Genomic DNA, 12,830 nt, shown 5'->3' on the forward strand with positions numbered 1-12,830 from the left:
TACCATATACCTTGTAATGTCATATACAACAGTAGTCTTCTGTCTGCAAAGTAGCCAAGTGAGCAGAGTATCAGTAATTACAACTTGAATACATGATAAAAAAATGTTTCATGCAGGTTTCAAATTTCAAATTCCTTCCTTTTTTTTAAATATTTTTTTCAACATTGACCATAAAAAAAACATGTAGCCTATCCACATGCACCAATGAGCTGTCCCCTGCTGCCTACAGGAGTCTGAATAAAGAAAAGAAACTCACAAAATGGGCGAGGCCCCTGACAAATTTAGGACAAAGGGCATGGCACATGGAGTCAAACCTCCCACTTCAGTTAATTACAGTGTATTTCAGTTAAGCCACCCAGTTGAACTTGATAGCTGGAAATGGGTATAAGACTTGCATAATGTGACTGACTACACTCGGAAAAACCTCCTTAGCTTCACTAACTAAGTTAATCAAAAAAATAAATGAATAAAACTAGTAACAAATAAAGGTACTAACACATTAGGGCCTACATGATTACTAAATAGAAAAAGACATCCCCTTTGGTTCCTTAAGTTTTAAGTTGAATTTATCTATAGCATTATCAGTACCCTTCTCACTATCCCAATCATAAAACAAAACACACAATAAGAGATTGCCTTGGTCCCAACAATCCCATTGGGTCACCTACTAGATAAAATCAATTTATTGAAAGCACCGTTGGGCTCCTGGCACTTTTGTGCTCAGGCCCTAATAATCCTATTGATTTTAATAGGGCCTTCACCGACCGATGTTGTCATTGCTCTGGCCCTAACAAGCAGAAGTCGTTTAAGTGCTTCCCATAATTTTTTTTTTCAAACTTTATTTATGACAATTCATTACAACTTAGGAATATGAAGTTTGCATTCGTCAAAAACAATATTATCATATTCAAAACAGCAAGGCTTATATTGACAGTACACAATAATACATAGGCCTACATAAGTAGGTAGTATGCCTATATAATTCATTAATGTCATTTATTATACAGGAAAGGATAAAAAGTAACATTAAGTTACAGTTTTAAACGGGCCTGACTCAGTTTAAAAACTGGTTTCCAGCAGGTTCCTGTTCTGCAGAAACATAGAACATAGAACACAGTTACAGCACATGAAGACAGAAACAAATGTACAGGACATTAGCATGGGCTAGACAGATACAGACGACTAAAAACAACTATAACAGACAGTGCAAACAGTGCAGACAATACATGAACAATCAATGAGTGCAAGTGTAACTGTTGAGAAGGAACAGTTTGTAGGCCTATGCCTTTTTGAAATATGTGATGGATGGTAGTGTTCTGATGTGATGAGGAATGTCATTCCAAATTTTGGTGTATGTATGAAAAAAGGATTTCTGACCATAGTTGTTTTGGTATGGGGGGACTGGAATGAATGCCTGTGAAACTGACCCAGTGAGGCGTACTGGTCTCATATCGTGTGTCGGGAGAAGTGCAGCAAGTGCTGGTGAAGTGCTATTTTGAATCTGAAAATAAAATGTAATAGCGTGACTGTTTATATAGTACTGGTAAGTCAGAGTGTGTGAGCGTGTGAGTGCAATGCTATGGCGAGACCACTTTGGAAGATTACTGTGGATCTTGAGCGCTCGATTGTATAGTCATGCTATTGGTTCAGTAATTTCCTTAGTAAGAGACCAAATTGGAAGACAGTAGGACATTGTAGAAACCAAAAATGAAACTCCAAGGCACTCTCTTTTAGAAAAATACAAAGCCTTTATTTATGGCTTAGTCATCATAAATCTTAAAGTACTCCGACGCGTTTCGGCATACAAGCCTTCGTCAGGGAGTCAATCAGTAGGACATTGTTGAAAACACAATTGCAGGTAAGCTACAGAAACAGAAAAGGAAATATATTATCTAATCTTGTTATACATATTAAAAATATGTTAAAATAAAATAAATAAACTTTCTGATTCAGCTTTTTTGTTAAGTTAGAAGTGTTCCCGGTATGTATCAAGTAGCACACCGAGATATTTGTAAGTCTTTGTGATGACAAGATCTTGGTTTGCAAAGGTAATAGGATCAGTGAAAGAAAGACTTTCTGGGTGAGTGAAAATACATACATTCAGTTTTCTTTAAGTTCAAGTGGTTCTTTTTCAACCAGTCATGTAAGAACTGAAGATCAGATGATAATTTGGAATTTATGACATCAGGATTCGAGTCATATGTAATGTAATACTATACATGATGAAAGTAAATATACCTAAGGCAAGGGCATTACATGATCGCATTGCATTATCACTTTCCAGCATGTAACAATCCTCAATTAGGTTAGGCTACACAGCCGAATATATCAATATAGCACACATCATTTGTATTTTGAGAACCTATCAGTACATTAGTCATTTTTCTAGCAGATCCAATTAAATGAATATATAATACAGGCCAAAACATTTTGTCTTATTCAAAACAAAACAAATTGAGACATAGAACTTTTTTTTTTATTAGCTGGTTTGAATCAGCTAGTATTTGTAGAGAAAAATATTTCTTTAATTCATTTTTAAACCAATTTAGTGACGGTTTCTGATTTTTTTATTTTTTTTATTTTATTTTAAACTGCATTGCTTTGGCTAACGCTTCCCATAATGCACTCCCCGATCATCAGCGGGAAACCAAAATGGCGAACGTGCTTGGGGAAAATGAACCGTTTGTTATCTTCTGAAGAAGGCCAGAGCCCCGCAAGTTTCCGCGATATACTTTTGAAATAGATTCAACTACAGAAGAAGCGGGATAACAGCGGTCGTTCCCATTCAGTTTTTTGTTGTTGTACGAGTCATTTGTTGAAGAAGCGGAGGTGACCGAATGAGGTATTGTTGTCATCATGTTTTTCCTCCTTTTCGGGGGGTGTGGGTCCGACGGTCAGCGACCTCTCCGGGGTTACCGCTTTTCATGTGGGTTATTCATGCTAACAACCAGGCGTGGCTGCTAGCTTTTTCATATTAAGACATTTCAGTATTCAATGTTATCTCAAGCTGGCCCTTTATCCTCGCTTGGGGCAAATATTGACCATTTTCACTCAGTATTCGAACAAAGGGAATCTCGGATGTACGGGCATTGGCTAATGGAAATTACAAAAAAAATCTACAATCTCTAACTTAGTGAATGTTTTGCAACAAAATATGCACATGTGGTGTAAATATAGATGACACTGACATCCAGTTGTCTGTTCATATGTAGCTGTGTGTTCAAAATGTATAGCAATCTTTGCGTTTGCTCTAGTTTTAGATGTCGGAAAGGCTATAGAAATGCTCAGCATTGTAGCCATCTTACTGACTGCATGGCTGTGGTTAATTACCAATTAGCACTAATTATGAGTAGAATCACCTGTTGTGTGTATCCACTGGAGGGGAAATGGCATGCGTTTCATTTTCATTTTTTTTTAAGATGTTCTATAACCACACCATATATCCCTGTATGATGACAGCATTTCAGTAGAGACTCAGATATATCTGCATATAGCCTAACTCCTGTTGGCTGTTACAAAGGAATTTCATTGATGGTCAAAACCATAGTGTGGATTGTAGTATTCCTATTTTTAAGCCACAAAGCAGAGGTATCATTATCGAGAGTCAAAGGACAGAGGGTGTAATATTCTGTACAGATTGTAAAGTCCCTTGAGGCAAATTTGTGATGTAAATAAAATTGACTTGAATTATAAAAAAAAAAACGGCCTGTGTGAAAAGCTTAGCCCGTCTTGTACTGGCATTTTTACCATTACTCTCAAGAAAGTTATCATTATTATGCGTTGTTACATCTATTGTTACATCTATTTGCTTACATACTTATTGCTTGTTAAATGAAATGCCCAGCACACTGTCAGCAGCACGCAGACTGGGAATTGGTGATAATAATGCAGGGATTGACGTGTCTCCTGAAAGTACGGTAATAATGATTAATCTCATTTCCTGTGGTCTCTCATCTCTCTTTCTCCCTGCCCCCCCCACCCTCTCAGAGACTCAGGGGTTGTGGATCACCTGTCTGTCCATCACAGAGCTCTCCCCCAGCGGCAGCAGCAGGCTGTGTCCTTGTCCCCCTCAAGCCTTTCTGCTAGAGGGGAGTATGGAGAGGACGACATGTCTGACAGGTTCACAGAGGGACAGGACGTCTTGGCCCGGTGGTCAGATGGCTTGTTCTACTTGGGGACAATCACCAAGGTTAGTGTGAGGGAAACCCTCCTTTTGCTACTAAAATTCTTTTTTAAATTTCTTTTTTTTTTGGTACTTATATCACAGTACCACCGCATACTCCAGCACACCAGATACGCAAAACACAGGAATCGGCCTTAAGGAGGCCTTCAAGTGCATACATTTGACATGATTTTAGGCCTGATTCTCCACTCGCTGACGGTTTTTGGAGCTCGCCGTCGTGTTTCCCCCCGACTCATTTCCCCCCCGACTCATTTCCTGGTTCTCCTTCTTCATAAACAACATGAAATCAAGGAGAGGGTTAACTTTTCCTGCAACAGATTTCCCACCTTGGTCAGAAAGCACAGGGCAGACACTTTGTTCCTCTCACTATGCCTCTAGAGTCGCTCGCTCCAAAGCTAATCACCGCCACTCTCTCACTTCTCCCTCGCTTTACTACACACTCCCCACACACACACACACGCCGCTCGACGCACACTCCCCAACGCACAAGTATAAACTTCAGGCCACTTACGTAGGCTACGGTGAAAGCTCTGTGTAGAGCCTCCGCACAACCATAAATCACACTTTTGTGTGAATGTGTTGAGGGGAGACCTGGGGGAGGGGTTGCTGTAACAATAGGAACTTTACTGTGTGTGTGTTACATTTGCAACACGGTCCAAAGTTGTTGCACCTAGAGGAAACGTCTATAAATACTTGTGCCAACGATTACCCCACCTAACTCTTCTTTTCTCTTCTTTGTTTTATCACTGCAAATTGGGCGCACCAACAATGTGGAGTGCTTGTTTCTTTTCATTTTTGCATGGTATTTAGGTCATGTCCCATGTCACATCTTGCGTGTGTTTTTCTGACAAAACTAGTTTGGAAACCAGGCATACTCAAGAGATGTAACGAGTGACCCCCCCGTCGCTGGTCATGTAATGTGAAAACCACAAATACTGTTTACAGAGAATTACGAGAGAGCTAGTTGTGTAGTGTGAACAGTAAAACGATCTGACGACTTTGAAAGTCGCTTGGTGTGGACTGAGGTTAATATTTAGATTATACTTAGCAGATTTGATCATAGGACAGTGCCTACATGGCAAAATCCTCTGAATTAGTCTTATGTGATGCGAAACATATAAAATATTACTGGACTATTGGGACGATGTGGGATGCCAGGGCACTATTTAGGCTTTAAGAACAGTGTAGTGTTTAGGAAGACCTTAATCTATTTTCGTTTTCTCCTTCAGATAGATCGGGACAAGCAGCGATGCTTTGTGGTTTTTGAGGATCGGTCAAAGTCCTGGGTTCTGTGGAAGGATATCCAGACAGGTTAGTTCCTTCAACTTCAAGATCTACTTGTTTGTGAAATATGTGGATCACACTATTGAATAAAAAGGCAGTCCTTGATCATTTGCAGGTATTTGAAAGGAGGATATGCTGTTGTATTGACTCTCAGCAACTGCACCATGGGTTCTGTACAATTTAATAGTAATTTTGCTGCCTTCTGCCTTACTTATCTCCTTACTCTTGTTGCTGGCAGTTAAACTGTCCAGTGTCTGTCATCAGACAACACAAGTCCAGATGAGCGTAGGGTAGATACAGACAGGCTGGCCTCTAGATCAGTCAGTTAGAATGTGAATATGACACAGATTAGCTTCATAAGGCATAATGTGATTTTTGATGGATCAAACATTTTTAACATTTCTTGACAAATATCCACTACTTGATTGTATATTTATTTTTTGATCTTGACTACTGAGCTGATCCACATGTTGCTGCACAGCTGTATGTACACAGAGTATTGCTGGTTAAAATGCCTTGTTTTCTGCTGACCTCCAGTGGTTGAAGTTCTCACTTTTGCTGCAGTGATGCCCAGTAAAAATGCACTTGCAGTGTTTAACTAAACCCTGCCATCACTCAGTAAGTTTACATGCACACTGATATTACACTATTATTCCGAATATGACAATATTCCGAATTTGAAACGGGTCATGTAAACAGCATATTCCGTCTGGATATTCTGTATAAGGCCTTTTTTCGAATATAGCATTCTCAAAGTAAAACATGTGGGATATTCCGGTATTATTTGGGTTTTAGAGGCATTCTTTGGACATGTATACAGTGCATTCGGAATATGCGTCTCAATCTGGGGTTTTACCACAGGCTTATTGCCTCTTGCCGGTTTTAAAGCTTATGGTCAGCTTTGTGCGTTGCTATGGTTGCTGTAAACAAACCAACCAGCCAACAGTTTGCAAGGCTGCAGACCCAATAAGGAGAAACACAGCTACTTTAAAACATTATCAAAGACTTGGATATCAACAGTTTTTTTGGGTTTCAAGAAACTGGCTGAAGGAATGAAAGGAGGCTGTGTTCACACGGTCCAACAAGTCCACCACCGCTGGTCAACTTTGAAAAAATCGTATTTTGCACGGCTACATGTAAATGGGAATATTATTGGAATATTCACTTTCATTAGCCATGTAAACAGTTTAGTTGGAATATCGTCCTTTTCGGAATAAAGGCAAAAACTGGAATATTATGTACATGTAAACGTAGTGAGTGACTGTTGGTGTGGTTACAGGTACAACAGCCTGGTATTATTACTATTGAGATCACGGTTTCTGAAAAGAGACATTCATTTTCATTGAGTCTTTTCAGAAACTATGTTTCAGGATTAATCGGGATAATCTCTAGTTGGCACATGGCAGCACTATTTTCAGTAAGCACTTGAACTTTAAACACTTTGAGGTGCTCAGCTAGAGCAGTGTTACAATCTTTTTTTTGTCCATTTCAAAACGTTTGTAAATGTACAATTATTAGTGTTACAAACTGTTTGTCTCATAAATTGTTGTGTGCTATGGTGTTTTATCCTGTTGAAGAGAGTTAGTTGTGGGTTATTAATTGTTATAAAGTTACTACCATGACTGAGAAGGGTGCGCAGTTAACAGGGGTCCCGTTCTCAAATCACTCGCCGTTTACTTCTGCTGGAGCGCTCTCTCTGGCAATGCACCGGTATTACAGTATATGGAAAAATTCATATAATTTTGGAAATGAATACCGGTATACGCTATGAAGCGGTATACCGCCCAGCACTAGTTGGCACTACTTTCAATTAGCACATGAATTTTAAACACTATTTGAGGTGCTAAGCTAGCCTTTCCTCTGTCACGATAATATTTTTGTCCATTTCAGGGGATGAAGATGATGAAGATGAGGATGATGACATTGTGTGCTCTATATGCCAGGACGAAACTTCAGATGAACCCAATGAAATTGTCATTTGTGACAAGTGTGGACAAGGTACTGTCCATTGTCCCTGATGCTCTCCTAACTAACATTGAACAAAGCAGATAGTGCTGTTCTTTTATGTTTTCTTACTTATTCCATTCTTTGTACATCTACCTATTGAACTCTAATATCTGGTCATTAAGGACATTTGTCTTCTTCAAAGAGTGATCCAGTAGATGGCAGCTGCATGTAAATGTGTTCATTGTCTTTTAGGCTACCATCAGCTGTGCCACACCCCCATCATTGATGCCTCTGTCATTGACTCTGATGACAAGTGGCTCTGCTCCGAATGTGTGCTCACTTCTATACCTAAGGTACAGCTTTTGTTTTGAGTATAAATACATGAAACTTTTTAGGTAGTATTGATCGCTATTTTGCAGGGCTTTGTCAAGTCCAAGACCAGGACTAATAGAGTCCAAAGAGGTTCAAGTCCAAGTCAATGCCAAAACAGAGAGTCCTCTTCGAGACCACTTACTTACCTGTTCATAATGTATGTGAAGTGAGCCAGTATATCTTCTATTTTAAGATGATCATTTTGCTTTATTATTTGTAATAATCAAAAAGCAAGTGCAGAGTAACACATTATAGGATCAATTTAGGCCATATTATTTACTTCAAACATCAAATGGAAATGTTCCCATTCTTGAACTTGTTCTGAAGAATTCACAGTACAAAGTGCTCGCTGACATTGTGTCTGTGGCCAAAATGAAAATGATCGATGCCTGATGATTGAGGCATAGGATGCAGTCAGGTGTATACCGGGCGACCGATCTCAACGCCTGTTCCAGAAGGATTTTGACTTAATAATACCTGTTTTCTGAACGAGCGTGCTTCATCAATGGTTTTGTTTTGAAGTAGGAAGTTACTTTAGAACAAAAGCATATGGTGCTGGACTTGGTCGAGACCACAATATTTCACAATATTTGGCGAGTCCAATGACTATTGGACTGCTATTTTGTGAGACTCCTTTACCAGTAAAGCACAATGGAGATAAGAGACTATAGAGTCCAAAATCATCTTTGGAGTCAATGTCGTATATTAGGGGTGCACGATTCAGAAAACGTCACGATTCGATTCAGTATTGATTTTTAGATTCGATTCAAAATTGATTTTCGATTCAAAAACGAGTCCCGATTTAAAGAAACAAACAACAACAAAAAGATTCACAGTATGTAAATGTAATTACTTTTCCCATGTGATTGCAGTAGACATAGGCTACAATTTAACAACCCAACAAACTAAACGTAGTCTGATATTACTTTTATATGTCTTCATACAAAATAAAAACGTTTGCAACTAAAAACTGGCCAGCTTTCAAATACATTTAATGCAAGTATAAAATAAAACTGTTAAATAAAAATCTATGGGAAAGGCGAGCTAAACTAATTTCAGGACAATAGTATACATGCCATTACAAAAAAATCTAATTTGAATCGGTAGAGATTGAATTGCGATATGAATGTGTCTTTTTTTTTTTTTTTTTTTTTAATATTTTGCACACCCCTATCGTGTATATACCTAATTATGTGTACATAGTTTTATGTTTCGGTAAACATGCTTTTTGTCTGTATGGATTCCAGAGGGGGGGTGCACACATGAGGGGAGCGTCTGCTAAAGGTTTTCTGCCGCACGAGCAGCAGCAGCAGGAGCAGCAGCAGCATATAGGGCTGCACCTGTCCCTCCCATACATTTTGGACGAACTGGTTTGGAACCAGGGCCACAAGACTAATATCCAGCAGTGCTACTGCTACTGTGGAGGTCCAGGAGAGTGAGTAACATGTTACATACTTTTAAAAAACACACGGTAAACAATTTCCTTTTATTTATTTTTTTTATATACCCTGGTACAGCTAACAATTCTTTTTCTTTGAAGTTGGTACCTGAAGATGCTGCAGTGTAACGAGTGTGAGCAGTGGTTCCATGAGGCTTGTCTACATTGCTTACAGATGCCCATGCTCTACGGAGATAGGTGTGAATACCACTGTGTGTATGTTTCACAATGGGGGGGTCTGATGAAATTATTTGGACACCTTGAACAGCCAGTCATCGGTTTAACAATCGTTTGAGCTTAGTGTGCAAAGTATATGAAACTGCAGCTAACGATAGCAACACTACCGCTTCATGCTATGATTCCAGTTCTTACTGATGAAACAAACGTTATTAAAAGTTAAAATGACTGAAAACAACCTTTTAAAAAAGAAATGGTGGTTTAGACAATCTTTGTTTTCTGTCTTTACTCAGAGCTGTCCCACTACAGGAAATTAATTCAGTGGTGGAAGTTATACTACTACACTTGGTGATATTCACCTCCACAATTTGAAATCATCATAATCAAAATACATTATCTTGTATTATTGCTTTGTGTAGCATTTTCTGTCATGTTGTTAAAATATGTCCTGTGGTCACCAACTCATTTTGCAGAATAACAAGATGACATTTTTTTGTGTTTGTGTAACTTTAGGTTTTATCTGTTTATTTGTTCCGTTTGCAATGGTGGACCAGAGTTTCTCAGCCGACTGCCTCTTAGCTGGTAGGTAAATCTGAAGATGTATATTTAGCGTTGGCACAGATAGCCTTCTTAAACGGTATACTACTTAATAAACGATGATGTGGTTGCCCTTCTTTCCAAAGTAGTGCCTTTTTAGATATCTATCTTATTTGTTTTTTACAATAGCTGTGCCTTATCGCCTCTCTCAATTCCTGCATTTTTGTTTTTAATATTATTTTGGAACCAGGCTAAGAGTACAGAAAACACAGCTTTTACTGAAATGTTTCAGGGAGGATGTCACACACCTGAGCCTGTACAACTTGAGTGTGATCCACAAGAAGAAGTACTTTGACTCTGAGATGGACCTGATGTCTTACATCAATAATACCTGGGAGCTGCTGCAGCTGGGGGAGGTGAGGACACTACTCATTAAGTAACATGTGACTATTCACTAACTTTAATTTGTAACGCAGGCAGACACTCCCACATTCCCACACTCTTTTGTGTTCTTTGCACAGTTGTTTTTTTTTTTTTTTTTTTTGCTTTTGTTTTGAGTTTTCTACTGAACATGAAGACACTTATTGTATTTGTATAAGTATGTTTTTGATTTGGCACAGGATGTTAGGAATTGGCAACCTGTTGCACCTTAACGGTTTCCAGACTATGTATCTGCTCAATACATCTCAAGTTAATTGGAGACTAGAAAACCACATTGTTGGCTTGTTCTTGAGGGTTCATTATTTTTGAATTATCCCTGGCTGCCAAATTAGTTTTTGAAACCATATGGTGTTGATTTACTGAGTTACCTTTTTTCTTTTCTTGCACCCTGTCTTTCCTGTTTGGTGACCTTCCCCCCCCTCCCCGTGTCTGCAGCTCGCCAACACTCCCAGATCAGACCGATATCAATGTGTTCTGGAAGCATTAAACAACAACAGCAGCATGTAAGTTATCCCTTTACTGGTTAACACTTTCCATAGGTTTCGGGGAGGACGCAGGGGAATTGTCCCCCTCAATATTAGAAAACATGCATTTGTCCATAATAATGCAGGTACACCTTTTCAAATATCAAACTTTTATTTCTAAAAAATATTTAACACTGGAACTGGAAGACATTTTAAATATCCACAATAAATGAACAAAACAACCAAAAACAATAAATAAAAGAGAGAGAGAGAATGGTCAAAGTACAAGGAGGTTCGTTGTCGTTTTTTCTTTCCGGGGAAGTGGAAGCTCTCGTGTGCTTGGCTTCTAGTAATGCCTGCGTCATCTGCAGTGCACGTGGCTTTATGTCACATTTATAAGGCTAAACTCGACCTTGTGGATCGTAAAAAAAGATCAGTGAAGAATTCATTTCTTTCAGTGAAAAGGTTCTTTGGATAATGTTATTTATTTAATGTCCCATGTCTCCGAATTCTAGAGAGCTGGGAAATATCTGGGAATCGTAAATGGAGGCTGTTTTTTTAAAAAGAGCCATATTTGACTGGATTTCCAATATTTTATTTCAATTTCCCTGAGATAAATTAATAACATTGGTGTTTTTTTTCTAACGGAAAGTCATGTGCAGTTATTATTTTAAGGCCATCTTTCAGTGGATTTCAACTCCTTGGGTTAGGCTGTTTTGAGAACTTGCATCTTAAATGGGCTGCACTGTTATATTTGGTCACATGTAAGTTTCAGACCTTTTGCAATGGTTACATGGAACATTTTACTCATTAACAGGAAAGACAAGGACATTTTGTTCTTTTCTATTGTCATCTTTCCAGTAATTGTCTTACATTACTTTTAAAAATGGAAATTTCCCCACGCTTATTCTGACTGTTAATCTAAACAGGCTATGTTAAGTCTTGGTTTTAGCTAATGGCTCAGTTGCAGGCCTGCACGATAAATCGTTATAAAATCGTGATCTCCATTCACCCCTGTTCGCTATTTAATTTTTAAATTACTCCGATTTTTTTTTAATAAAAAAAAAAATGTCATTGAAAGCATTTGACATTAACATGTTTTAATTATGTAAAGACATGTTCAAGGAGATCAGATAGAGCCTGTATCAGGGCCATATTTAGTTCAATGTGTTATGTCACTATTTTTGGTAGCCTACTGTACTTGAATGGCCAGTATGTACTTCATTTTCTTTATTCATTGAAGCCTCTGTTTACAGGCTTGTGGTGATGCACAATGTGCAAAAAAAAAAAATCTTGATTTAAATTCTAAGTTAAAAAATTGTGATTCATATTTTCCCCCAACTCGTAGGCCTACTCAGTTGGCAATTTCACAACATAGACCATTAATGTACTCAAAAGCACAACAATAAAACCGTTTGGCCCATTGTGTTGAAATGAGAATTCATGTGATTTCAACTGTTGAATGGTTAGTTTGTAGTTTTTTTTTAAATTAAAGATTTTTGTTTTTCAGAATAATTTAGAAGCTTCAACAAGTTCTGATTGATTTTTAATCCAGGCTTTGATCATTTATGACCAAAATGTGTTGTCTTGTTTTCAGTTCACTAACATGTTGAATCCTGTGGGAGTCATTCCAAAACAGATATGTTTGATGTTTTTTGAATGTGCAGACAGTTATAGCTTATATTTGTTTCTGCAAGATTACTGCTAAAGTCCAGGTTTTTTAAATTATTTAAAATATATTAATTGACGTGAAAATGTGCCACAGGCACATTTAGAGAGGTTATTTCCTTTAACAAAAGACACAAAAGTGGAGGGAGGAGTAACTCATGCTTACATGTGTGATGACTCAGCAGTGATAACATTAAATGAGAAACGTTGATCTACAGGAGAATATTTATTCTCTTCTTCTTTTATATTAATACAGAACGTCTGAGAGCCTTACTGCATTATATTCCACTATATCTTGAACTGACGCCTGAATTTTGTG

General features: G+C 38.1%; 1 protein-coding gene across 4 annotated transcripts in view; it reads left to right on the top strand.

Annotated features, from left to right (window-relative positions):
• The window catches only part of mtf2 (metal response element binding transcription factor 2), a 28,851-nt gene that overhangs the window by 12,155 nt on the left and 3,866 nt on the right, over positions 1-12,830 (top strand). Inside the window, exons 1-10 of one of the 4 annotated variants that reach the window (XM_028593710.1) lie at positions 2,626-2,842; positions 3,988-4,189; positions 5,413-5,494; positions 7,358-7,465; positions 7,667-7,767; positions 9,034-9,221; positions 9,327-9,422; positions 9,915-9,983; positions 10,231-10,354; positions 10,815-10,882. In XM_028593710.1, coding sequence (XP_028449511.1) covers positions 2,838-2,842; positions 3,988-4,189; positions 5,413-5,494; positions 7,358-7,465; positions 7,667-7,767; positions 9,034-9,221; positions 9,327-9,422; positions 9,915-9,983; positions 10,231-10,354; positions 10,815-10,882 — 1,043 coding nt within the window. In that variant the 5' untranslated portion in view covers positions 2,626-2,837. Of the gene's footprint in view, positions 1-2,625; positions 2,843-2,864; positions 2,927-3,436; positions 3,589-3,987; positions 4,190-5,412; positions 5,495-7,357; positions 7,466-7,666; positions 7,768-9,033; positions 9,222-9,326; positions 9,423-9,914; positions 9,984-10,230; positions 10,355-10,814; positions 10,883-12,830 lie in introns of those variants that run through there. The other 3 variants (XM_028593712.1, XM_028593711.1, XM_028593713.1) reach the window with 3 other exon arrangements.

This window comes from Perca flavescens, chromosome 12 (genome assembly GCF_004354835.1).
Source record: "Perca flavescens isolate YP-PL-M2 chromosome 12, PFLA_1.0, whole genome shotgun sequence".
Lineage (NCBI taxonomy): Eukaryota > Metazoa > Chordata > Actinopteri > Perciformes > Percidae > Perca > Perca flavescens.